Source organism: Hyla sarda, chromosome 10, assembly GCF_029499605.1.
Source record: "Hyla sarda isolate aHylSar1 chromosome 10, aHylSar1.hap1, whole genome shotgun sequence".
Taxonomy (NCBI): domain Eukaryota; kingdom Metazoa; phylum Chordata; class Amphibia; order Anura; family Hylidae; genus Hyla; species Hyla sarda.
In genome coordinates this window covers 47,410,684-47,435,360 of record NC_079198.1, presented here as the reverse complement: position 1 = coordinate 47,435,360, position 24,677 = coordinate 47,410,684, and the positions used below count along the sequence as shown (strand labels likewise).

The 24,677-nt window shown below is 45.0% G+C and overlaps 1 protein-coding gene across 20 annotated transcripts in view; it reads left to right on the top strand.

The window, feature by feature from the left end:
- The window catches only part of PHLDB1 (pleckstrin homology like domain family B member 1), a 727,524-nt gene that overhangs the window by 453,459 nt on the left and 249,388 nt on the right, over positions 1–24,677 (top strand). For 19 of the 20 annotated variants that reach the window (XM_056544025.1, XM_056544036.1, XM_056544035.1 and 16 more), the window contains one exon: positions 16,388–16,477. The exons of the other annotated variant lie outside the window; for it this stretch is intronic. In XM_056544025.1, coding sequence (XP_056400000.1) covers positions 16,388–16,477 — 90 coding nt within the window. The remainder of the gene's footprint in view (positions 1–16,387; positions 16,478–24,677) is intronic. 20 annotated transcript variants of the gene reach the window in all.

Genomic DNA, 24,677 nt, shown 5'->3' with positions numbered 1-24,677 from the left:
ATGCTTTAGTTTGGCAGGAGTATATTACAACCTCAAGATATATATAGATTGGATGAACATATCTATACTACTAACTACAGTGGAGTAATATGAACCTTCAACCTCCTTCTACTGACTCTCTGACAAATCTGGGACATCAGCCACCCATTTATGAAAGGCCTGTGAGAAAGAACCAGGCCCAAGCGACTGGAAGAGAGCATAAGACTGAGTAAGGAGAAGCTCCACATCAGAAAATGCAGGAGTAAACGTCAGGGAGCCAAACTGCGCCTGAACCGCATGCCGCAGCTGAAGATACCTATAAAAGGCATTTCCAGGAATGCCATAGCGTTCCTTCATGTCCGAAAAGGATAAGAAAACCTGATCCTCTGCAATCATGTGAATCACACATTTGACTCCATGAGAACCCAAAAAAACAGCCTCCTGTAACCCATGCAAGTGAGATAAATGTACATTCTCACACAAGGGTGCTCTAGGAGATACCAGAGGTTGTGGAAATTTACTTGACACCACGGACCACACTTCAGCTATAGTTAGCAGGGTAAGAAAAAAAGAGGATTGAGAGTGATACCTGTAGAGTGAGTTAGTAAGAGATTCATACGAACCCATAAGCGCTCCAGCCAAGGCAATTGCCGAGTTCGACAGATCCAGGTCGATCAACCACGCTGCATAGACCAGTTGGGAGGCAAGAAAATAGTTATATACATCAGGGCAGGCTAAGCCGCCATGTCTTTTAGGATCCTGGAGAAGAGCCCGACCAAGTCTGGGAGGTTTACCCTGCCAATTGAAGGATCCCAGAGCACTGTATAGAACACTAAAATATTTCTTGGGGGATATCAGAGGGGGCTAAATGAAAAAGGTACAGGAATTAAGGAAGGCGAATCATTTTGAAGATATTCATCTGCCAGCTAGTGACAGAGGGAGCAAGGAACAGGCAGATAACCGCTTCATAGTGGAACATAAGAGCGGATCCAAATTCAGGGAGAGATAATCATCAGGGATGCAGTGACCTCCACCCCCAGGTATCTAAACCGAGAGACTTGTTGCACCCTAGCAGGGATAGAGAAAGGGAGTGGGACCCAAGGTGAAAGCGCCATCAAATGGAACAATTTAAGGAGTATAGGGGCCATGCGCTCCTCATTCATCCTGTTCCAATCGCCAACCATTCCATCCAGACCCGGGGTTTTCCCATGGGGAAGATCACAAATAGCCAGTCCTGCCTCCTAGACTCCAAAGGGGCCATCCCGCGCCTCCGCCTGAGCACCACTAAGCTTGGGAAGGGATAGCTCCTGCAAAAAATGTACAATGTTCCCCTTGACAGGGCCTAGGAGGGGCAGAATACAAGAAGGAATAAAAATCCCTTAAGACAACTGGGGGTCAGATACCACAGAACCATCCCCACCCCTAATAAAAGGGATAGAGGCAGCAGGACGGCTAGTCCTCGCTAAATAGGCCAACAGTTTCCCATTCTTATCCCAAAACTCAAATAGGGCAGCCTCCCTATCCGCCAACCGCAGCTGGACTCTATCCTTTTGAGCCACCAACAAAGACCTCTAAGCCTTGGCCCAACGCCCTTTCAGTATCAGGAGAAGGATCCCTAATATATGCCTCCTCCCAAAACACACACTTCTTGCTGCAGATCACGCTCCATAGCTGACCTAATCTTCCATATCGATCAGCAGGCACCCCATGCAAATGCCTAGGGGGGGGGTCATCAGACCCCCCCATGTCGGCAATCAGCAAACAAAGAAGGACGGTCCAGCCCAAGGTAGCAGGTAAACACAGTGTTTTTTCTTTATTGGGTAGTATTCAGACAGAACATCAGCCGACGCGTTTCGGACCTACACCCGGTCCTTAGTCATGGCATGTGCAAACATTAAAACCTATTCCTTTTATATAAAACCTAAATGGTCATGTGATCTTACATCAGCCTGTATGAAAAGAGACTTGGAAAACATGGTAGGGATGAATGATTTCTATAAAACATGGTTTGGATTCATTGGTTACAAGCTGCTAGTGCAAAAAATTCAGAACATCTCAAATTAACAGGTAGGGAACTAAACCAGAGAAGTATAAGGATATATGACCTGCATAACATATTCAATATTTAGATATGCATCAAAACAGATTATAAAAATTAGAGGTTGGCTGCAAGCAAGAGGTATATATATATACACAAAAAGTAACGGATGAATGTACTTATGTTTTAAGGTGATCTTAGCAGGACAAAATCAAATCCTGTCTAAGATTCATCCCCAAAGGCTGACGTGTATCTAGCTGGAACTTGTTGGCGATCGGCGCAAATCGCAAGTGAATTCACACTTGCGATTTGCGCCGATTCCGGGTCATTACGGGTCTATGCTGACCTGGAATATAAGGGGGTCGCGGTTGTCTAAGACACCCACGATCCCCCTGAAGGGATATCCCTGCTATTGGTGGTCTAGACGCGACCATCAATAGCAGATCGGAGGGTTTACTTTTGTTTTCCCCGTCCTGCCCACCCATAATAGGCGGGGCAGAACTGGGAACCAAAGGGGCCCGAACGCCAATGTCCACTTACCCGTCCGGAGACAGCGGGCGACGGTGATTGGCGGGCGGCGACAACGTGCGACAGAAGAGGACTGCTCCCTCGATCCTACGGAAGCCGATAAGTTGCCTAGCAACATCTGGAGGGCTACAGTGGTCTCTAACCTGTAGCCCTCCAGATATTGGAAAACTACAACTCCCAGCATGCCCAAACAGCTGTTTGGGCATGCTGGAATATGTACTTTTGCAACAGCAGGAGGACTGCAGTTTGAGACCACTATATAGTGGTCTCTAAACTGTATCCCTCCAGATCTTGCAAAACTGAAACTCCTAGCATGCCCAAACAGCTCTTTGCTGTCTGGGCATGCCGGGATTTGTAGTTTTGCAACATCTGGAGGGTCACAGTTTGGCAGTGGTTTCTAAACTGTAGCTCTCCAGCTATTGCTTAACTACATCTCCCAGCATGCCCTTTGGCGATCAGTACATGCTGGGAGTTGTAGTTTTGCAACAGCTGGAGGCACACTGGTTGGAAAATATTGAGTTAGGTAACAGATCCTAACTGAAGGTTTTCCAACCAGTGTGCCTCCAGCTGTTGTAAAAATACAACTCCCAGCATGCACGGTCTGTCAGTACATTCTGGAAGTTGTAGTTTTGCAACAGCTGGAGACACATTGGTTGGAAAATACTGAGTTAGGTAACAGAACCTAACTGAAGGTTTACCAACCAGTGTGCCTCCAGCTGTTGCAAAAGTTCAACTCCTCAGTACATGCTGGGACTTGTAGTTTTGAAACAGCTGGAGGTTTGCCCGCCATGTGAACGTACAGGGTGCATTCACACGGGCAGGTTTACAGTAATTTTCTTGCTTCAAGTTTGGGCTGCGGTAAATTTTTCGCAGCAGCGCAAACTCCTAGCAGGGAACTCGCTGTAAACCTCCACCAGTGTGAATGTACCCTAAAAACACTACACTACACTTACACAAAATAAAGGGTTGTAGAGGGTAGAAAAAAGGGGGAGAGCAGAGCTTCCTCTAAGGGTAGTTTGTTTGTACTAGGTATTTCAGCATATGGCAGGTACAACCACCATGCAGCGCTTGTTAAAGCAGATCAGCGGAGCAACCTCCCGGGATTAAAGCTAGGATTCCCCTAGTCGATCGGGAACTTCAGAGAGGAGTGAGGAAAATACCGGGTTGTTCCAGGCGCATAGTGCAATGATGTGATGTAGTCAGGATGAAGTAAAATTTTCTTTATTTGGATCCAACATCAGACTCGTTTCGAGGCTGCTGCCTCTTTTTCAATGAACAAAAGCTTCTAACAGGAAACATACTGCACGTTATTTAAATCATAAAAAAAAACGTTATTTAAATCATAAAAAAGGATGACAGATCGTCCGGTGTGAACTGCCCCCTAACATGACGTATTTTCGGCACTCCCACTAAGTGTAGTCATAGCTGGTATGTTTGGTGTTACAAGCTGATGTGCCGTGCTGAAAATACACACGGAGCATCTAACCTATATACCAAGCAAATTATAAAAATTATAAAAACGTGACACATAGTATAAAATAGTAACATAAAAAGCAGTGACAATGTGGAGATGCATCGACATTTGGATTATTATAGGTAAGAAGCTTTTTTATGCATTGGTGTAAAAAGTAGCTTAAAAATGAAATAAAAGATGAGCCTGGACACTAGATATAATAGTGCGTCCAGCGGAATGTAATTCTGAAGCTTTCATGTAGCGCTCATTTGAAAGGGTCTAAATAAAAACTGATGGAATGTTTCGAATTAGAGTCTTCATTCCTTAGTGTATCAATTTGTATTCAGAAGACTGTTCTCATCAGCCTATCGGGTTGGCTGGCCTGCGCGCTGCGGCCCACGTAACGGGATTGTATATCGAGTGAGTGATACGGGAAAGGGCTGATGTATGGGACTCTGGCAACACCTCTGGGCAGTGCACATGCGCACTGAATAGAAGTCGGGAAACTCCTTGTTGGCAAGGAGGTTCTTAATAATGTGGCCATGTAATATAAATTGTAAGTTTAAACAGCGTGTCTGCGCTCTTAGACAGGATACGGCGCCTGTGATCTTCTGTATGGCTGTGCGCTCGTACATGAAGAGAGAAGGTAACGAATGGGGTGGACTAGGTAAGATGTTTGGTTGGGATAAGAAGTTTACATGATATAATGGGAGGAGGCTAACATAATATAGGACCGGAGGAAGGTTCTATATATTGTTTAAGGAATTCAATGTTATGTATAAGTGTTAGTGTACCATAGGGTACGATGGCTAGTTGTTTGGGAAGACCATCTAAGTAGGTGCTGTGGTGTTGGATGTACTATGAAAGAATGATTCTAGTGGCTACGATGGGTCGGCATTATTAAGGTCTGATGGATGGAACATTCACCCAGCAACATTCACCCAGCGCTCCATCTCATTTACATATTCCACCTTCATTCCATCCATCAGACCTTAATAATGCCGACCCATCGTAGCCACTAGAATCATTCCTTTCATAGTACATCCAACACCACGGCACCTACTTAGATGGTCTTCCCAAACAACTAGCCATCGTCTATCAACCCGATAGGCTGATGAGAACAGTCTTCTGAATACAAATTGATACACTAAGGAATGAAGACTCTAATTCGAAACATTCCATCAGTTTTTTATTTAGACCCTTTCAAATGAGCGCTACATGAAAGCTTCAGAATTACATTCCGCTGGACGCACTATTATATCTAGTGTCCCGGCTGATCTTTTATTTCATTTTTAAGCTACTTTTTACACCAATGCATAAAAAAGCTTCTTACCTATAATAATCCAAATGTCGATGCATCTCCACATTGTCACTGCTTTTTATGTTACTATTTTATACTATGTGTCACGTTTTTATAATTTTTATAATTTGCTTGGTATATAGGTTAGATGCTCCGTGTGTATTTTCAGCACGGCACATCAGCTTGTAACACCAAACATACCAGCTATGACAGCACTTAGTGGGAGTGCCGAAAATACGTCATGTTAGGGGGCAGTTCACACCGGACGATCTGTCATCCTCCCGTTCGCGGGTTTTTTATGATTTAAATAACGTGCAGTAAGTTTCCTGTTAGAAGCTTTTGTTCATTGAAAAAGAGGCAGCAGCCTCGAAACGCGTCTGATGTTGGCTCCAAATAAAGAAAATTTTACTTCATCCTGACTACATCACATCATTGCGGTATGCGCCTGGAACAACCCGGTATTTTCCTCACTCCTCTACAAAATAAAGGGTAAAACACTACATAAACACCCTCTTACACTGTCCCCCACCCCCCCAATAAAAATGAAAAACGTATTGTACGGCAGTGTTTCCAAAACGGAACCTCCAGCTGTTGCAGAACAGCTCCCAGCATTTCTGAACAGCCACTGACTGTTCAGGCATGCTGGGAATTTAGCAACAGCTGGAGGCACCCTGTTTGGGAATCACTGGCGTAGAATACCCCTATGTGCACCCCTATGCAATCCCTAATTTAGTCCTCAAATGCTCATGGCGCTCTCTCACTTCAGAGCCCTGTCATATTTCAAGGAAACAGTTTAGGGCCACTTATAGGGTATTTCCGTACTCGGGAGAAATTGCACTACAAATTTTGGGGGGCTTTTTCTCCTTTTACCCCTTATGAAAAGGAAAAGTAGGGGGCTACACCAGCCTGTTAGTGTAAAAAAAAAATAAATAATTACGCTGGTGTTGCCCCATACTTTTTATTTTCACAAGCAGTGAAAGGAAAAAAAGACCCCCAAAATTTGTAACGCAATTTCTCCTGAGTACGGAAATACCCCATATGTGGGCATAAAATGATCTGTGGGCGCACAACAAGGAGTGAGAGCGCACCATGTATATTTGAGGCCTAAATTGGTGATTTGCACAGGGGTGGTTGATTTTACAGCGGTTCTGACATAAACGCAAAAACAAATACCCACATGTGACCTTATTTTGGAAACTACACCCCTCATGTAATGTATTAAGGGGTACAGTGAGCATTTACGCCCCACAGGTGTCTGACAGATTTTTGGAACAGTGGTCGGTGAAAATGAAAAATTACATTTTTCATTTGCACAGCCCACTGTTCCAAAGATCTGTCAAACGCCAGTGGGGTGTAAATACTCACTGCACCCCTTAATAAATTATGTGAGGGGTGTAGTTTGCAAAATGGGGTCACATGTGGGAGGGTCTACTGTTCTGGCACCACGGGGGGCTTTGTAAACGCACATGGCCCCTGACTACCATTCCAAACGAATTCGCTTTCCAAAAGCTCAATGGCGCTCCTTCTCTTCTGAGCATTGTAGTTCGCCAGCAGAGAATTTTACGTCCTAACATGGGGTATTACCATACTCCGAAGAGATGGGGTTACAAATTTTGGGGGGCATTTTCTCCCATTACCTTTTGTATAAATGGTAAATTTTGGGGAAAAACTGCACTGCAATTTTTTTTTCATTTACACATCCGATTTTTACGAAAAGTCGTCAAACACCTGTGAGGTGTTAAGGCTCACTGGACCCCTTGTTGCGTGCCTTGAGGGGTGTCGTTTCCAAAATAGTATGCCATGTGGGGGGTTTATTGCTGTTCTGGCACCATAGGGGCTTCTTAAATGTGACATGCTCCCCAAAAACCATTTCTGCAAAATTCAATCTCCAAAATCCCATTGTCGCTCCTTCCCTTCTGAGCCCTCTACTGCGCCCGCCGAATACTTGACATGAACATATGAGGTATTTCCTTAATCGAGTGAAATTGGGTTACACATTTTGGGGGGCTTTTCTTCTATTACCACTTGTAAAAATTTAAAAACTGGGTCTACAAGAACATGCGAGTGTAAAAAATGACGATTTAGAATTTTCTCCTTCACTTTGCTGCTATTCCTGTGAAACACCTAAAGGGTGAACAAACTTACTGAATGTCGTTTTGGATACTTTGAGGGGTGCAGTTTTTATAATGGGGTCATTTGTGGGGTATTTCTAATTTGAAGGCCTTTCAAATCCACTTCAAAACTGAACTGGTCCCTGAAAAATTCCGATTTTGAAAATTTTGTGAAAAATTGGAAAATTGCTGCTGAACTGTGAAGCCCTCTGATGTACTCCAAAAGTAAAAACATGTCAACTTTATGATGCAAACATAAAGTAGACATATTGGCCCTCATTTACTAAAAGGATCCCGACACTTTTTGTCCGGTTTTACGCCAGAATTCTGTCTGCGCCAGAATTTGCACCAGAATCTGGCACACAACCCGACAAAGTCAAAATCACTCAGTGAAAAAAAAAAACTACAAAAGGGGCGTTTTTCCCAACAAAATAGGCGTGTTCCCGACAAAAAGAGAAAAGACCCTCCGAGTGTGAAGAAAACTCACAGGAAAACCTCTGAGTTTTGCTTCACAGAAACCCGACAGCTCTGAGCTGTCGGGAAATTACTCAAAACTGAGTGAATCCTGCTACCCCCAGCATGGAACAGGGTCTGTTTCATGTTGGGGGTAGTAGTACAGGGGCTGAGGGATTGATCGCACCGGGTCTCACTTCTGAGACCCGATCCGATCAGATGTTATTAAGCAGGGGAGCGGGCGGCATGTTCCGATCCCCTGCAATGTTCTATAAACTTTCATTTTTAAATTCCCCACCAGGAGGGCTCCTGGCAGGGTTTTAATATAGAAGCGCTGTGGTGGGCAAAGATGTATAGAATCGCTGGGGGGTATATATCTGGCCCCTCCAGCGTTTCTATATATATATATATATTTCCCCCTGCTGCGCTATATCAAACTTAGTGGCCGCTGCGCTTCAATAAATGTACTGCCCCCCCAGCGCTATTATATATCTATACTGACCCCCGCTGCGCATATACTGACCCCCACTGCGCATATTTATTTATATACTGCCTCCCCCAAGCTGCGCATATTAATCTTCATCTTCTCCCTCCCCTGGCTGCTAATGAATGAAAACTGTATTAGCGGGGGAGCGGAGGGCTGCTGCCCGCTCTCGCTGCTAAGAGTTTGTCATTCATAGCGGGCAGCAGCTGCATATCATGCTGTGGGGGTCAGACATATGGATATTTGTCTGACCGTCACAGCATACATATACAAATGCTGGCTCACCGCTATGAATGACAAGTAAAGCAGTGCAGGGAGGCTCGCGCTGCTGCTGGCAATAGCTTACTTGTCATTCAGAGCGGTGAGCCGGCATTTGTATATGTATGCTGTGAGGGTCAGATCCATATGTCTGACCCCCACAGCATGATATGCAGCTGCTGCCCGCTATGAATGACAAACTCTTAGCAGCGAGAGCGGGCAGCAGCCCTCCGCTCCCCCCCTAATAGAGTTTTCATTCATTGGCAGCCAGGGGAGGGAGAAGATAAAGATTAATATGCGCAGCTTGGGGGAGGCAGTATATATATAAATATGCGCAGCGGGGGTCATTATAGATATATAATAATGCTGGGGGGGGCAGTACATTTATTCAAGCGCAGCGGCCACTAAGTTTGATATAGCGCAGCAGGGGGAAATATATATAGAAACGCTGGAGGGGCCAGATATATACCCCCCAGCGATTCTATACATCTTTGCCCACCACAGCGCTTCTAAATTAAAACCCTGCCAGGAGCCCTCCTGGTGGGGAATTTAAAAATGAAAGTTTACAGTACATTGCAGGGGATCGGAACATGCCGCCCGCTCCCCTGCTTAATAACATCTGATCGGATCGGGTCTCAGAAGTGAGACCCGGTGCGATCAATCCCTCAGCCCCTGTACTACTACCCCCAACATGGAACAGACCCTGTTCCATGATGGGGGTAGTAGTACACACACACATGTAGTCTGAATTTGCAGAGACTTTTTTCTGTCGCACAGAATACATTTTGTGCGACAGAAAAAAAAACCTGCGACAGAAAGAAAGGGAAATTGGGCGACAGATTGGTAAAGCACAAGGAAAAAAAGACAAGTACACTGAAAAAAAAACCTAACCGACACTCCAGTCTTTGTAAATGAGGGCCATTGTATTTGTGAATCAATATATAATTTATTTGGAATGTCTTTTTTCCTTACAAGCAGAGAACTTCAAAGTTAGAAAAATGCATCAAATTTTTTCATAAAATTTTTGAATTTTTCACCAAGAAATGATGCAAGTATCGACGAAAATTTACAACTACCATAAAGTAGAATATGTCACGAAAAAACTATCTCGGAATCAAATTTATAATTAAAAGCATCCCAGAGTTATTAATGCTTAAAGTGACAGTGGTCAGATTTGCAAAAAATGCTCCCGTCCTTTAGGGTCATAATGGGCTCCGTCTCCAAGTGGTTAAAGGTGGAAAACTTTTTTTTTTTAAACAACTGGTGCCAAAAAGTTAAACAGATTTGTAAATTACCGTATTTATCGGGGTATACCACGCACCGGCCTATAACACGCACCCTCATTTTACCAAGGATATTTGGGTAAAAAAAGTTTTTTGCCCAAATATCCACGGTAAAATGAGGGTGCGTGTGTGCGCGTGTATACCCCGATACATCCCCAGGAAAGGCAGGGGGAGAGAGGCCGTCGCTGCCAGCTTCTCTCCTCCTGCCTTCCCTGGGGTCTAGAGCCCTGCTGCCGGCCCTTCTCACCCCCTGGCTATCGGCGCCGCTGCCCGTTCTGTCCCCCTGACTATCGGTACCGGCGCCCCATTGCCGGCGCAGATAGCCAGGGGGAGAGAAGCGGCGCCGACAGCCAGGGGGAGAGAAGGGGCAGCGGCACCCATTGCCGGCGCCGCTGCCCCGTTGCCTCCCCCCATCCCCGGTGGCATAATTACCTGGGTCGGGTCCGCGCTGCTGCAGGCCTCTGGCGTGCGTCCTCTGCGTCGTTGCTATGCACGGCGCAGCGCACTGACGTCATGCGCCGCGCAGCGCATAGCAACGATGCCGGGGACGCACGCCGGAGGCCTGCAGCAGCGCGGACCCGACCCAGGTAATTATGCCACCGGGGACGGGGGGAGGCAACGGGGCAGCGGCGCCGGCAATGGGTGCCGCTGCCCCTTCTCTCCCCCTGGCTATCGGCGCCGGTACCGATAGTCAGGGGGACAGAACGGGCAGCGGCGCCGATAGCCAGGGGGTGAGAAGGGCCGGCAGCAGGGCTCTAGACCCCAGGGAAGGCAGGGGGAGAGAAGCGGGCAGCGACGGCCTCTCTCCCCCTGCCTTTCCTGGGGCGGTATCGGCACACGCACATAGACTTTAGGCTAAAAAATTTTGCCTAAAAAGTGCGTGTTATATGCCGATAAATACGGTACTTCTATTAAAAAATCTTAATCCTTCCAGTGCTGAACACTGCAGAGGAAATTCTTTTCTTTTTGGAACACAGTGCTGTCTGCTGACATCATGAGCACAGTGCTCTCTGCTGACATCTCTGTCCATTTTAGGAACTGTCCAGAGCAGCATATGTTTGTTATGGGGATTTTCTTCTACTTTAAACAGTTCTTAAAATGGACAGAGATGTCAGCAGAGAGGACTGTGTACAAAAAGAAACAAATTTCCCCTGTAGTATTCAGCAGCTAATAAGTACTGAAAGGATTAAGATTTTTTAATAGAAGTAATTTACAAATCTGTTTAACTTTCTGGCACCAGTTGATTAGAAAAAAAAAGTTTTCTACCGGAGTACCCCTTTTAAGTGTAATTTTTGACCATAAACTAGTAAAATCAAAACTCCAAGTGATTTATCAGTATTTTTTTAATTTGATACATACCTTATTATGTAAGTGTGCATGTGTGTTGTCACCAAGGGTGCCTATAGGAAGTATCCCAACTTCCAGAATCTCAAAAACATCCTTATAGTGACCCGTTAAGGGAAAAAAAAGTTTAATAGAACAGTATTCTCCCTCCACCTCATAATGTTTTGCAATTTTAGTGCCAGAAAATACCTGAAAAAATCAGGAAGTTCCCATCCCCCTTCTGATTCAGAGAGCGTCAGTGAGACCTATTTCATTCTAGTGCAATTCTGACCCCATAACAGTGAATTTAACCTCCCTGGCGGTATGACTCTGTCTGGAAATTTGTACCAAAAGCGGTACAATTTTTTGCATTGAAATTTCACATCTCCCCCCGTCACATTCCCCCTCCCTTGTCACATCCCCCCCCCACAATTTATGATGTCTGGAAATTTGTACCAAAAGCGGTACAATCTTTTGCATTGAAATTTCACATCTCCCCCCATCACATTCTCCCCCCTCTTGTCACATTCAACCCCCTCCTCCTGTCACATTCAACCCCTCCCCCTGTCACATTCAACCCCTCCCCCTGTCACATTCATCCCCTCCCCCTGTCACATTCATCCCCTCCCCCTGTCACATTCATCCCCTCCCCCTGTCACATTCATCCCCTCCCCCTGTCACATTCCCCCCCCTTGTTACATTCTCCCCCCCTTTGTTACATTCTCCCCCCTCCATGTTACATTCCCCTCCCCCGTCACATCCCCCCCTGTCACATTCTTCCCCCCCTGTCACATTCTTCCCCCCTTGTCACATTCCCCCCCTGTCACATTCCCCCCTCTGTCACCCCCCCTTCATTTCACATTCCCCTCCCCCCTGTCACATCCCCCCCCTTGTCACATTCTTCCCTCTTGTCACATTCCCCCCCTATGTCACATTCCCCCCTCTGTCACCCCCCCCCTTGTCACATTCTTCCCTCTTGTCACATTACCCCCTCTGTCACATTCCCCCCTCTGTCACATTCGCTAATCCCCCCCCCCCCCCCCCCCTTCTCACCTTGTCTTGTCCTGCAGCAGCATACACTAGGTTTGCCGGGCAGGTTTCAAACCTAGTGTATTTCCTGTAGAACAAGCCCTTTCCCCTTCAGCCAATCACTGGCTTGAAACCACTGCGGCCGGTGATTAGCTGAAAAGGGAAAGGTCCTGCAAGATGAATAGTGAAGAGAGCAGGGACCAGAGCGCACGGAGGGGAACAGCATCTGCAGGGACCTGTCCGGGCATGCTGAGAGTTGTAGTTTTGCAACATCTGGAGGCCCCCTGGGTGAGAAACACTGACTTTTAGTATATGTCTTTACCTGCTCTGGCCGGCCCCCGCCACGGGAGCCGACCCGAGCAGATAATCACATGTTTTCCCGGGGGCTGCATCGCTATATCGCAAAAAGCAAAAATCGCGATTCGATTGCTTTTGCGATATATTGTACAGCCCGCACAGCAACTCTGCAATTCTACCCCGAGCGTGACTCGGGGTTACCGCTTCTAGCAGCTAAAATGAACCCCCGAGTCATGCTCGGGAATACCGCTAGGCTGGTTAAGAGAGAAATTAGGGCTTGAAATCATTTTTCTAAAACCGGGGATGCATTAATAACAAAAAGAATCTGTGGAAGAATTATCATCTTAATGATTGAGGCCCTATCTGTCATTGCATAGGAAGTTTAAGCCATACATCAATTTTATTTTTGATTTTGTTTAACAATGGGTATAAATTATAGTCGGGGGAAAAGAGCCGGATCAATTCTGAATGTTATACCCAGGTTTTTAATGGTGTTGTCAGGCTCTAAAACCTTCAGCCCTTCCCCCCCCTACTCCACTACTAACCTTCTCAAAGGGCAATAGGCACGACTTAGACCAGTTGACCTTTAAGCCAGAGCAATTCCTAAAAGATTCAATTAATGCTTTAGGAATTGATCTTTCTGAACATTAGAATTAGATCGTCTGCATAAAGCAGAAGTTTACTAGCTTTCCCGTGGATACCAAAACACTCTCTACCTCTTTCATCTGCCTAATAGCTACTGGAAGGGGTTCAATGTATAAAAGAAACAAAAGGGGGGACAGGGGACACCCCTGCCTCATTCCTCTCTCCAAACGAAATATTTCTGTTTGTTCCCCATTGATTATTTTCCTCAGGACGCAGGGCATATGCATATTCCCAGCATCCTGAGCCCTTAAGGACATAGTAGGGCGTATGGGTACACCCGTGGGAATTTCAGTCCCCGCCGCTAGCCATGCTAATCACTCAGCAGGCATCCCGGCACATGCCCCCCCCCCCCCATGTTTGCGATCACCGGAAATCGCCGGTCAATTCAGACTGGCGATTGCGGATCATACTCCGGTAAATAAGGGGGATCGGGGGTGTCCCCCTGAAGGGATAGGAGTGAGGTGGCAGGGGTGCCACCCCTCCTATCCCTGCTATTGGTTGATCAGAAGCTATCGACCAATAGCAGATCGGCGGCGGAGGGGGTTAATGTTCGGTTCCCCCGTTCTGCCCAACGACTGTAATCCGGGCACAACGGGGATCTGTAGCGTGACTGGCGGCGGCGGTGGAGGTCCCTTACCTGCGATCGGTGGCGGCAGATGGCGATGACGTGCGGCTCCTCGTACAGACTACGGAAGCCGGTGAGTAGTTGGCTAGCAACATCTGAAGGGCTACAGTTTGGAGACCACTATACAGTGGTCTCTAAACTCTAGCCCTCCAGATGTTGCAAAACTACAACTCCCAGCATGCCCAGACAGCTGTTTTGGCATGCTGGGATTTGTAGTTTTTGCAAGATTTAGAGGGGTACAGTTTGGAGATCACTGTGCAGTGGTTTCTAAACATAACAAGGGGTATAGTGAGCCTTAACACCCCACAGGTGTTTGACAATTTTTTGTTAAAGTTGGATGGGAAAATGAAGAAAATTTGTTTTTTTACTAAAATGCTGGTGTTACCCTAAATTTTTTATTTTCACAAGGGAAAATAGGAAAAAAGCCCCACAAAATTTGTAACCCCATTTCTTCTGAGTAAGAGCATACCCCATATGTAGATGTAAAGTGCTCTGCTGGTGCACTACAATGCTCAAAAATTCATAACATTTTGCAGTTTTTCACCAATAAATGATGCAAGTATCGACAAAAATGTACCACTAACATAAAGTAGAATATGTCACGAAAAAACATTCTCTGAATCAGAATGAAAAGTAAAAGCATCCCAGAGTTATTAATGCTTAAAGGGACAGTGGTCAGATTTGCAAAAAAAAGGGCTGCATCCTTAAGGTGAAAATGAGCTGCGTCCTTAAGGGGTTATGACTCGTACTGTAGGGTGATCATAAAGAACCCTGACCCATTCCAAAAACCTCCCACCCAGGCCGACCCTCTCCATCACTCTCCAGAGGTAGCTCCTTTCCACTCTGTCGAAGGTCTTCATGGCATCTATCGACAGAATGGAGCCCCTCCCCTGGCATCTGAATAGTTGCAAACATTTTAGTCAAATTATCATGGATGTTACAACCCAGAAAAAAGCCAGTTTGGTCTGCCCTGATAATTTAGTTGCAAACCCTGGCCAATCTCATCGCTAAGACCTTGGCAATAATTTTAATATCTGAGTTTAATAAGGTTATCCAGCATAAGGTGATTTTAGTACGTACCTGGCAGACAGTGATGGACATGCTTAGGAAGGATCTGCGCTTGTCTTTGGGCTAAATGGCTATGTTGTGAGATTACCATAATACTGTGGCTAGCTGTTTGTGAACCAGTATTTTCTGTTTGACTTTTCTTTTTTTGACTACAAATCCCACAATTCCATCTTCCTCCCTCCCACACATCAACCACCCCACCCATTGAAACATAAATGAGTTGCATCCATTCAAATCAGTGTGCTTTTCAATCAGGGTGCCTACAGCTGTTGCATTAGTTGCAGATTGATCCCTCCACCCATTGAAGCAGATAGACTCCCTGTCATCAGCTGACTAGTGAGTCAGGTCTCGGCCGCGTTGTAAGCTGTGAAAAATCTGAGACAACAGTAATTTTGTATGCTGGTAAAAATAAATATTGAAGTGAAAATCACAGAAGAATTGTAAGAATACCATCACACACAGGCACAGACACTATATTATGAACTACACTAACTTCACAGCCCCTGTATCATAGTCAAATAAAAAAAAATCCTGGAATACCCCTTTAACAGGGAGATGGGTCTATATGAGTCGATCTTAAGCGGGTCCTTACCCTTTTTTTTAGCAGCAAAATTATATTCGCTTCTTGCATAGTCAGTGGCAGAGACCCACAGATACAGGATTCATTAAACGTGGGCCGGTAAGAGGATCTCCCCAAATTCTACATATACCCCAAAGGGAAGTCCATCTGATCTGGGGGCTGATTCCCTAGACATGATTGCTTGGGCCTTCTGGATTTCCTGAATAGTAAAGGGACTGTTTATGGCTTTAATGTCTACTAGGTCCAGACATGGTAGATCATATTTTAGGAGAAATTCATCAATTAACCTCTAATTCCCCGTCTCGGCGGTATATAATTCCTTAAAGTTTTTTTAAATAATTTGTTGAATCTTATCCTGCTTGTTAATGACCTTGCCTCTTTCTGTGCGAAGGGCCCCAATTTGAGCCTTCTGTTGTTGGTCCTTGATAATGTTGGCTAGCGCCTTACTCAGGCGACCTCCCCCCCCCCCGAACCATCTCTGCCCCAGAAAAAATTACTTTTATGTTGAGCCTTTAAATTCAAAAGTTGGTACTTAATGGACACTTTTTTTTTAAAACTATGTAAATATGTTAGTCAGTTTTGATGTGTGGTTAAACATTAAATTTTTATATCTTTGCAAAAGCAGTTTTAGAGCATGCATTATGCAGATTTGAGTATGGATGTTTGAGTGAGAAGTGGAGGAATCATTACAAGCTTGCAGATGTCATGAACTATATCTGTTCTGTTATTTTCCTAGAAGAGACACAAAACTACATTTATTTTGCACTAAGGAAACAAACTGCAACTGTGGTAGGAAGCAATTAGTGGCAGAAGTGGCAGGAATTAGGGACAGCATATTTTATATTAATTGCAAGCCAAGTGAAGCAACCTGTAGCTCATATGACACCACAATATTGCAGTTTATGTTCATACTTCAGTATTTTCCTTACGCAGGAGAAGGAAAAGTTGGTTCAGTTAGAGAGAAGATACCAATCGTTGTCAGGGCGACAGGGTTTCTTATCTGGATCCTCAGCTCTTCGAGAGGTAAGATATATCATTCATGAATATATTCCCAAAAAATATTAACATTATTTTAAAGTTACCATATTTATGGGGGTATACCACGCACCGGCCTATAACATGCACCCTCATTTTACCAAGGATATTTGGGTAAAAAAAGTTTTTTACGCAAATATCCTTGGTAAAATGAGGGTGCGTGTGTGCATGTGTATACCCCGATGCACTGTTTCTGACCCCGCAGAAGCCCCCAGGAAAGGCAGGGGGAGAGAGGCCGTCGCTGCCCGCTTCTCTCCCCCTGCCTTTCCTGGGGTCTTGAGCCCTGCTGCCGCCGCTTCTCTCCCCCTGGCTATCGGCGCCGCTGCCCCATTGCCGGTGCCGCTGTCCCATTGCCTCCCCCATCCCCGGTTTTATAATAACCTGTTGCTGGGGTCGGGTCCGCGCTGCTTCTGGCTCCGGTGTGGCGTCTCCTGTGTCGTTGCTATGCGCTGTGAGTAGCAATGACAAGTGACGTCTTCAACGCGACGTCACTCCTCACAGCGCAAAGCAATGACGCAGGAAACGCCAGGAAAGCCAGAAGCAGCGTGGACCCGACCCCGGCAACAGGTAATTATAAAACCGGGGATGGGGGAGGCAATGGGGCAGCGGCGCCGACAGCCAAAGGGAGAGAAGCTGCGGCAGCAGGGCTCTAGACCCCAGGAAAGGCAGGGGGAGAGAAGCGGGCAGCGACGGCCTCCCTCCCCCTGCCTTTCCTGGGGGCTTCTGCGGGGTCAGAAAAACCGGGGATGGGGGAGGCAATGGGGCAGCGGTGCCGGCAGTCTCTGGACCCCAGGATAGGCAGGGGCAGAGAATCGGGCAGCGACGGCAGGTCTCTGGACCTCCAAAAGCCGCTGCAGTTCATTGATTTAAAGTGCCCGCTTTAAATCATTGAACTGCAGCGGCTTATCGGCGCATAACACGCAGATAGACTTTAGGCTAAAAATTTCTGGCAAAAAAATACGTGTTATATGCCGATAAATACGGTACTTGAAAAATATATGATTGGGACTACTCAGACTTTTTATCAATTGTGATTTCTGAGCTGAGTCTTCTCCGAAAAGCCTGCTTATTTCAGTAATCTGTGCTTCCCATCCATATTGGCTCCAAGACTTTCAGAAATAAATAAATAAATATACTGGCGCAACTATATGAGAAAATAAGAGAATTTTTATTAATAAATAATGCTTAAAGTGTGGCACAAGAGTCTGTATAAAGTGCACCGCAGCTTGAATATTCTTCAATTGCGAAATGGATAAAATTTGCAGGCTAAAAAGAGATAAAAATAAAAATAAAAAATATATGACTCAATAAATATTACTGTATAAAAGAAAAGATAACATGTTCAGGAAAAGGAGTTAATAGACCTACCTAAATTGACTGGCCTGGATGAGACTTGGGTTCTTTTTTATCTTCGGTGAGTATGTGCGTGGTCCCGTTTGCGGGTTATTGCAGCAGTTTCTAGCGCAAAAATTTTGGGACAAAATTAATGCAGTAATCAGTAAGTGTTGATGGCACTGTACGTGGGTGAGCGGTTGTGATGATATGTAGCTCACCCTATTATTTAGCGTATGTGACACTAGATCCGGTCCTTAGGAGGATAGCCGATGTATGTAGGTATTAACCTCCTTATATTACATAGTTAGGACGGTCGAAAAAAGACATATGTCCATCAAGTTCAACCAGGGAAATTGAAGGGTCGGGGTGTGGCGCGATATTGGGGAAGGGATGGGATTTTATATTTCTTCATAAGCATTAATGTTATTTTGTTCCAGGAATGTATCTAATCCTGTTTTAAAGCTGTTAATTTTTCCTGCTGTGACCAGTTCCTGAGGTAGACTGTTCCATAAGTTCACAGTTCTCATGGTAAAGAAGGTGTGTCGCCCCTTGAGACTAAACTTTTTCTTCTCCAGACGGAGGGAGTGCCCCCTCATCCTTTGGGGGGGTTTAACCTGGAACAGTTTTTCTCCATATTTTTTGTATGGGCCATTAACCTCTTAAGGACGCAGGGCGTATGGATACGCCCTGCATTCCGAGTCCTTAAGGACGCAGGGCGTATCCATACGCCCGTGGGAATTCCGGTCCCCACCGATAGCCGGTTGGGGACCTGAGCCGGATGCCTGCTGAAATCATTCAGCAGGCATCCCGGCATATCGCCAAGGGGGGTCATTATGCCCCCCCCATGTCGGCGATGGCCGCAGATCGCTGGACAATTCAGTCCAGCGATCTGCGGCGATTCTGGGTCAATCGGGTCTCCAGTGACCTGGTGACCCGGAATTACTGGCTGATCGGGGCCGTCTCTGACTGCCCCGAACAGCCAGAGCCTGCAGGGGTGAGGTGGCACTGGTGCCACCTCACGATTGCCCTGATTCGTCGGCCGGATTACCGTCCGACCAATCAGGGCGCCTGCTGCGGGTGTCACTCCCGCACCCGCTCCGCCCCTCTTCCGGAGGACGTGAGCGGGTGCGGGAAGACGACCCCGGGTGCTGGGGACCCCGATCCCCGGCGTCCATGTTGGGATCGGGGCCCCAGGAGCGACGGCGGCGAGGGACAGTCCTGCGACGGAGCAGCAGCAGGAGGTGAGTGACAGCCTCCTGCTGTTGCTTAGCAACAGCTCCCAGCATGCAAAAAGGGCATGCTGGGAGCTGTAGTTATGCAACAGCAGGAGGCAGACCACCACAACTCCCAGCATTCCCTTATGGGCATGCTGGGACTTATGGTTTTGCAACAGCTGGAGGCACATTTTTTTCTATGGAAAAGTGTACCTTCAGCTGTTGTATAACTACAACTCCCAGCTTGCACAAACAGCTAAAGTGCATGCTGGGAGTTGTAGTGGTGCATCTGCTGGTTGCATAACTACAACTCCCAGCATGCCCATTGGCTGTCGGTGACTGCTGAGAGTTGTAGTTTTGCAACAGCTGAAGGCACACTGGTTGTGAAACTCAGTTTTTTTTTTTACCTAACTCAGTGTTTCACGACCGGTGTGCCTCCAGCTGTGGCAAACTACAACTCCCAGCAGTCACCTTACACTATGCACCGTATATGCTGGGAGTTGTAGTTTTGCAACAGCTGGAGGCACGCTGGTTTTGAAACACTGAGTAAGGTCACAAATTCAGTGATACATAACCAGTGTGCCTACTGCTGTTGCAAAACTAAAACTCTCAGCTTGTACAGTCTGTCAGCGCACGCTGGGAGTTGTAGTTTTGCAACAGCTGGAAGTCCCCCCCCCCCCCCCCAATGTGAATGTACAGGGTACACTAACATGGGCGGAGGTTTACAGTAAGTATCGGGCTGCAAGTTTGAGCTGCGGCAAATTTTCTGCAACAGCTCAAACTGCCAGCGAGAAACTACTGTGAACCCCCGCCCGTGTGACTGTACCCTAAAAACGCTGCACTACACTACCACAAAAAATAAAATAAAAAGAAAAAACACTACATATACACATGCCCCTACACAGCCCCCCTCCCCAATAAAAATGAGAAACGTCTGGTACGACACGGTTTCCAAAACGGAGCCTCCAGCTGTTGCAAAACAACTACTCCCAGTATTGCCAGATAGCCACTGACTGTCCAGGCATGCTGGGAGTTTTACATCAGCTGGAGGCACCCTGTTTGGGAATCACTGGCATAGAATTCCCCTATGTCCACCCCTATGCAATCCCTAATTTAGGCCTCAAATGCGCATGGCGCTCTCACTTTGGAGCCCTGTCGTATTTCAAGGCAACAGTTAAGGGTCACATATGGGGTATCTCCGTACTCGGGAGAAATTGTGTTACAAATTTTGGGGGGTATTTTCTGCTTTTACCCTTTTTAAAAATGTAAAATTTTTGGGAAAAAAAGCATTTTAGGTAAAAAAAATATATATTTTTTAACATATGCAAAAGTCGTGAAACACCTGTAGGGTATTAAGGTTCACTTTACCCCTTGTTACGTTCCCCGAGGGGTCTAGTTTCCAATATGGTATGCCATGTGTTTTTTTTTTTGCTGTCCTGGCACCATAGGGGCTTCCTAAATGCAGCATGCCCCCAGAGCAAAATTTCCTTCAAAAAAGCCAAATGTGACTCCTTCTCTTCTCAAACCTGTAGTGCACCAGCAGAGCACTTTTCACCCCCATATGGGGTGTTTTCTGAATCGGGAGAAATTGGGCTTCAAATTTTGGTGGGTAGTTTCTGCTATTACCCTTTTTACAAATGTAAAACTTTTGGGAAACCAAGCATTTTAGGTAAAAAATTATATATATTTTTTTTTTACATATGCAAAAGTCGTGAATCACCTGTGGGGTATTAAGGTTCACTTTTACCCCTTGTTATGTTCCCCGAGGGGTCTAGTTTCCAAAATGGTATGCCATGTGGGGTTTTTTGCTGTTCTGGCACCATAGGGGCTTCCTAAAGGTGACATGCCCCCCAAAAACCATTTGACGCTCCTTCCCTTCTGAGCCCTCTACTGCGCCCGCCGAACAATTAACATAGACGTATGAGGTATGTGCTTACTCGAGAGAAATTGGGTTTCAAATACAAGTAAAAATTTTCTCCTTTTTACCCCTTGCAAAAATTCAAAAATTGGGTCTACAAGAACATGCGAGTGTAAAAAATGAAGATTGTGAATTTTCTCCTTCACTTTGCTGCTATTCCTGTGAAACCCCTAAAGGGTTAAAATGCTGACTGAATGTAATTTTGAATACTTTAGGGGGTGCAGTTTTTATAATGGGGTCTTTTGTGGGGTATTTCTAATATGAAGACCCTTCAAATCCACTTCAAACCTCAACTGGTCCCTGAAAAAAAGCGAGTTTCCAAATTTTGTGAAAAATTGGAAAATTGCTGCGGAACTTTGAAGCCCTCTGATGTCTCCCAAAAGTAAAAACTCATCAATTTTATGATGCAAACATAAAGTAGACATATTGTATATGTGAATAATTTTTTATTTTATTTTGAATATCCATTTTCCTTACAAGCAGAGAGCTTCAAAGTTAGAAAAACGCAAAATTTTCTATTTTTTCATCAAATTTTGGGATTTTTCACCAAGAAAGGATGCAAGTTCCCACAACATTTTACCACTATGTTAAAGTAGAATATGTCACGAAAAAACAATCTCGGATTCTGAATGATAACTAAAAGCATTCCAGAGTTATTAATGTTTAAAGTGACAGTGGTCAGATTTGCAAAAAAGGGCTCAGTCCTTAAGGGGTTAATATACTTATATACGTTTATCATATCCCCCCTTAAACGTCTCTTCTTAAGACTAAACAATTGTAACTCCTTTAATCGTTCCTCATAGCTAAGATGTTCCATGCCCCATATTAGTTTAGTCGCGCGTCTCTGCACCCTTTCCAGCTCCACAGTGTCCCTTTCATGTACAGACGACCAAAAGTGAACAGCATATTCCAGGTGAGGCCGTACCAATGCTTTATAAAGGGAGAGTATTATGTCCCTGTCCCTTGAGTCCATGCCTCTTTTGATACATGACAATATCCTGCTGGCTTTGGAAGCAGCAGCCTGACATTGCATGCTATTCTGTAGTCTGTGATCTACAAGTACACCCAGATCCTTCTCTACCAGTGACTCTGCCAGTTTAATCCCCCCTAAGACATACGATGCATGCAGGTTATTAGTACCCAGATGCATAACTTTACATTTATCCACATTGAACCTCATTTGCCAAGTGGATGCCCAGACACTTAGTCTATCCAAGTCATCTTGTAACTTATGCACATCCTCTATAGACTGTACCGTGCTACAAATCTTGGTGTCATCTGCAAAGATAGAAACAGAGCTGTTAATGCCATCCTCTATATCATTGATAAATAAATTAAACAACAGGGGTCCCAGTACAGAACCTTGGGGTACACCACTAATTACCGGGGACCAATCAGAGTACGAATCATTGACCACCACTCCCTGGGTACGATCCATGAGCCAGTGTTCAATCCAGTTACAAACTAAAATTTCCAAACCCAAAGACCTTAACTTACCTTACATCTATGAGGGACAGTATCAAACGCTTTAGCAAAATCCAGAAACACTATATCCACAGCCATTCCTCTGTCAAGGCTTCTACTCACCTCTTCATAAAAGCAAATTAGATTGGTTTGACAACTTCTATCCTTAGTAAACCCATGCTGGTTATCACTTATAATACTATTATCCCCTATGTATTCCTGTATGTAATCCCTTATAAGTCCTTCAAACAATTTACCCACAATGCACGTTAAACTTACCGGTCTATAGTTTCCTGGGGAAGACCTAGAGCCCTTTTTGAAGATTGGCACCACATTCGCCTTGCGCCAGTCCCTTGGCACAATACCAGACACCAGAGAATCTCTAAATATCATGAACAGGGGTACAGATATTACTGAACTTACCTCTCTAAGAACTCTTGGGTGTAGTCCATCTGGCCCTGGAGATTTGCTTAGATTTATATTACTTAACTTACCTTGTACCATCTCTACATTAAGCCAGTTCAGTACATTACATGATGTGTTACCAGCACTGACCTGTCCAATGTCAGCTCCTCCTTCTTCCATAGTATATACAGAACTAAAGAACCCATTCAGTAGCTCCGCCTTCTCTTGATCGCCCGTGACAACCTCCCCATTATCATTATTAAGGGGTCCTACATGCTCTGTCCTTGGTTTTTTTGCATTTATATATCTAAAAAAATATTTAGGATTAGTTTTGCTTTCTTTGGCCACCTGTCTCTCGTTTTACAGCATGAACTTCCTATAGTACATAAAGCACACAGGACTTTAGTTAATATGCCTGTGCGATAACAATTAGTTAACTCACTGTGTTCCAGATGGTCCAATGGTGGGGTTAGAGTACCTGCGATCTCTGGTGTCCTGTTATCCTGTATAGTTGCGAATCGATTCCTGGCAAGGTTGGTACAGAGGCAAGGCCGTACGGGAGACTACCCCGGCTGGTGGCATCTCTACCGTGTTCGGTTCCTCTACGTGGTCCGTTTGGCAGGTGAATAACCGTGAGGGACGTCACTTCGGAGATACAGTTGGTCCAAGATACTTCCAATGTGTTTCGGAGGCTGGTTCGTCCTCCTTCGTCTGGTTCGTTTTGTCCCCAAATTTTTGCACTAGAAACAGCTGCAATACCCCGCAAACGGGACCACACACATACCCACCGAAGATAAAAAAGAACCCTAGTCTTATCCAGGCCTGTCAATTTAGGTAGGTCTATTAACACCTTATCCTGAACATTTTATCTTTTATACAGTAATATTTATTGATTTATATATATATATATATATATATATATATATATATATATATATATATATTTTTTTTTTTTTTTTCTTATCTCTTTTTAGCCTGCAAATTTTTATCCATTTCGCAATTGAAGATTATTCAAGCTGCGGTGCACTTTATACAGACTCTTGTGCCACACTTTTAAGCATTATTTATTAATAAAAATTCTCTTATTTTCACATATAGTTGCACCAGGGACCCACATTTCATACAAGGCAGCAATTTGACAGATTGTCATCACTCTGTGTCATACACCAATATCTCCACCCACTCCCAAGTAGCGCTATTGAGTTCACTTCTACTTTCAGAAATAAGAAGATCTTTGTTCTAAAAGTTAAAAGGATACATTGGGGGAGATTTATCAAGACATTTGCAGAGGAAAAGTTGACCAGTTGCCCAGAGCAATCAGTTTCCTTGTTTCATTTCTGTGCAGAGACAAAAGGAGAAAAAGGCACACGCGCCTTTGCGATACTGTATTGTATATGGCAGTGGCAATAAAAAACTCACTTACCAAGGAGCGTTGCGCTCTGGACACAACACCATGCAGTGTGTAAAACAATGGTTATCTGTCAGCAGCCCTGATCCTCCAGTCAGGTCCTCGCCCACCGGTTCAATGTCAGCCAGAAAACTTTGGAAAACTTGGGAATGTTCAAAGTTCTTATAACATTTTATTTAGATACACAACACAACGCGTTTCCTTCCCGTAGCCTTCATCAGGCAAATGTGCACATTTGCCTGATGAAGTGCCCGATACGGGCAGGAAACACGTTGTTTTGTGTGCCTAAATAAATTGTGGTCTCTGAGTCTAATTAATTAGACTCAGATGGTCTCAAAGTCTAATTAATCTAATTGTCAGCAAATTTTACTTTATATAATTGTTGGCTACATGTTATATAGGGTGAAATCAGTGTTCTTACCAAGTCCCAATGTCTTAGATTGC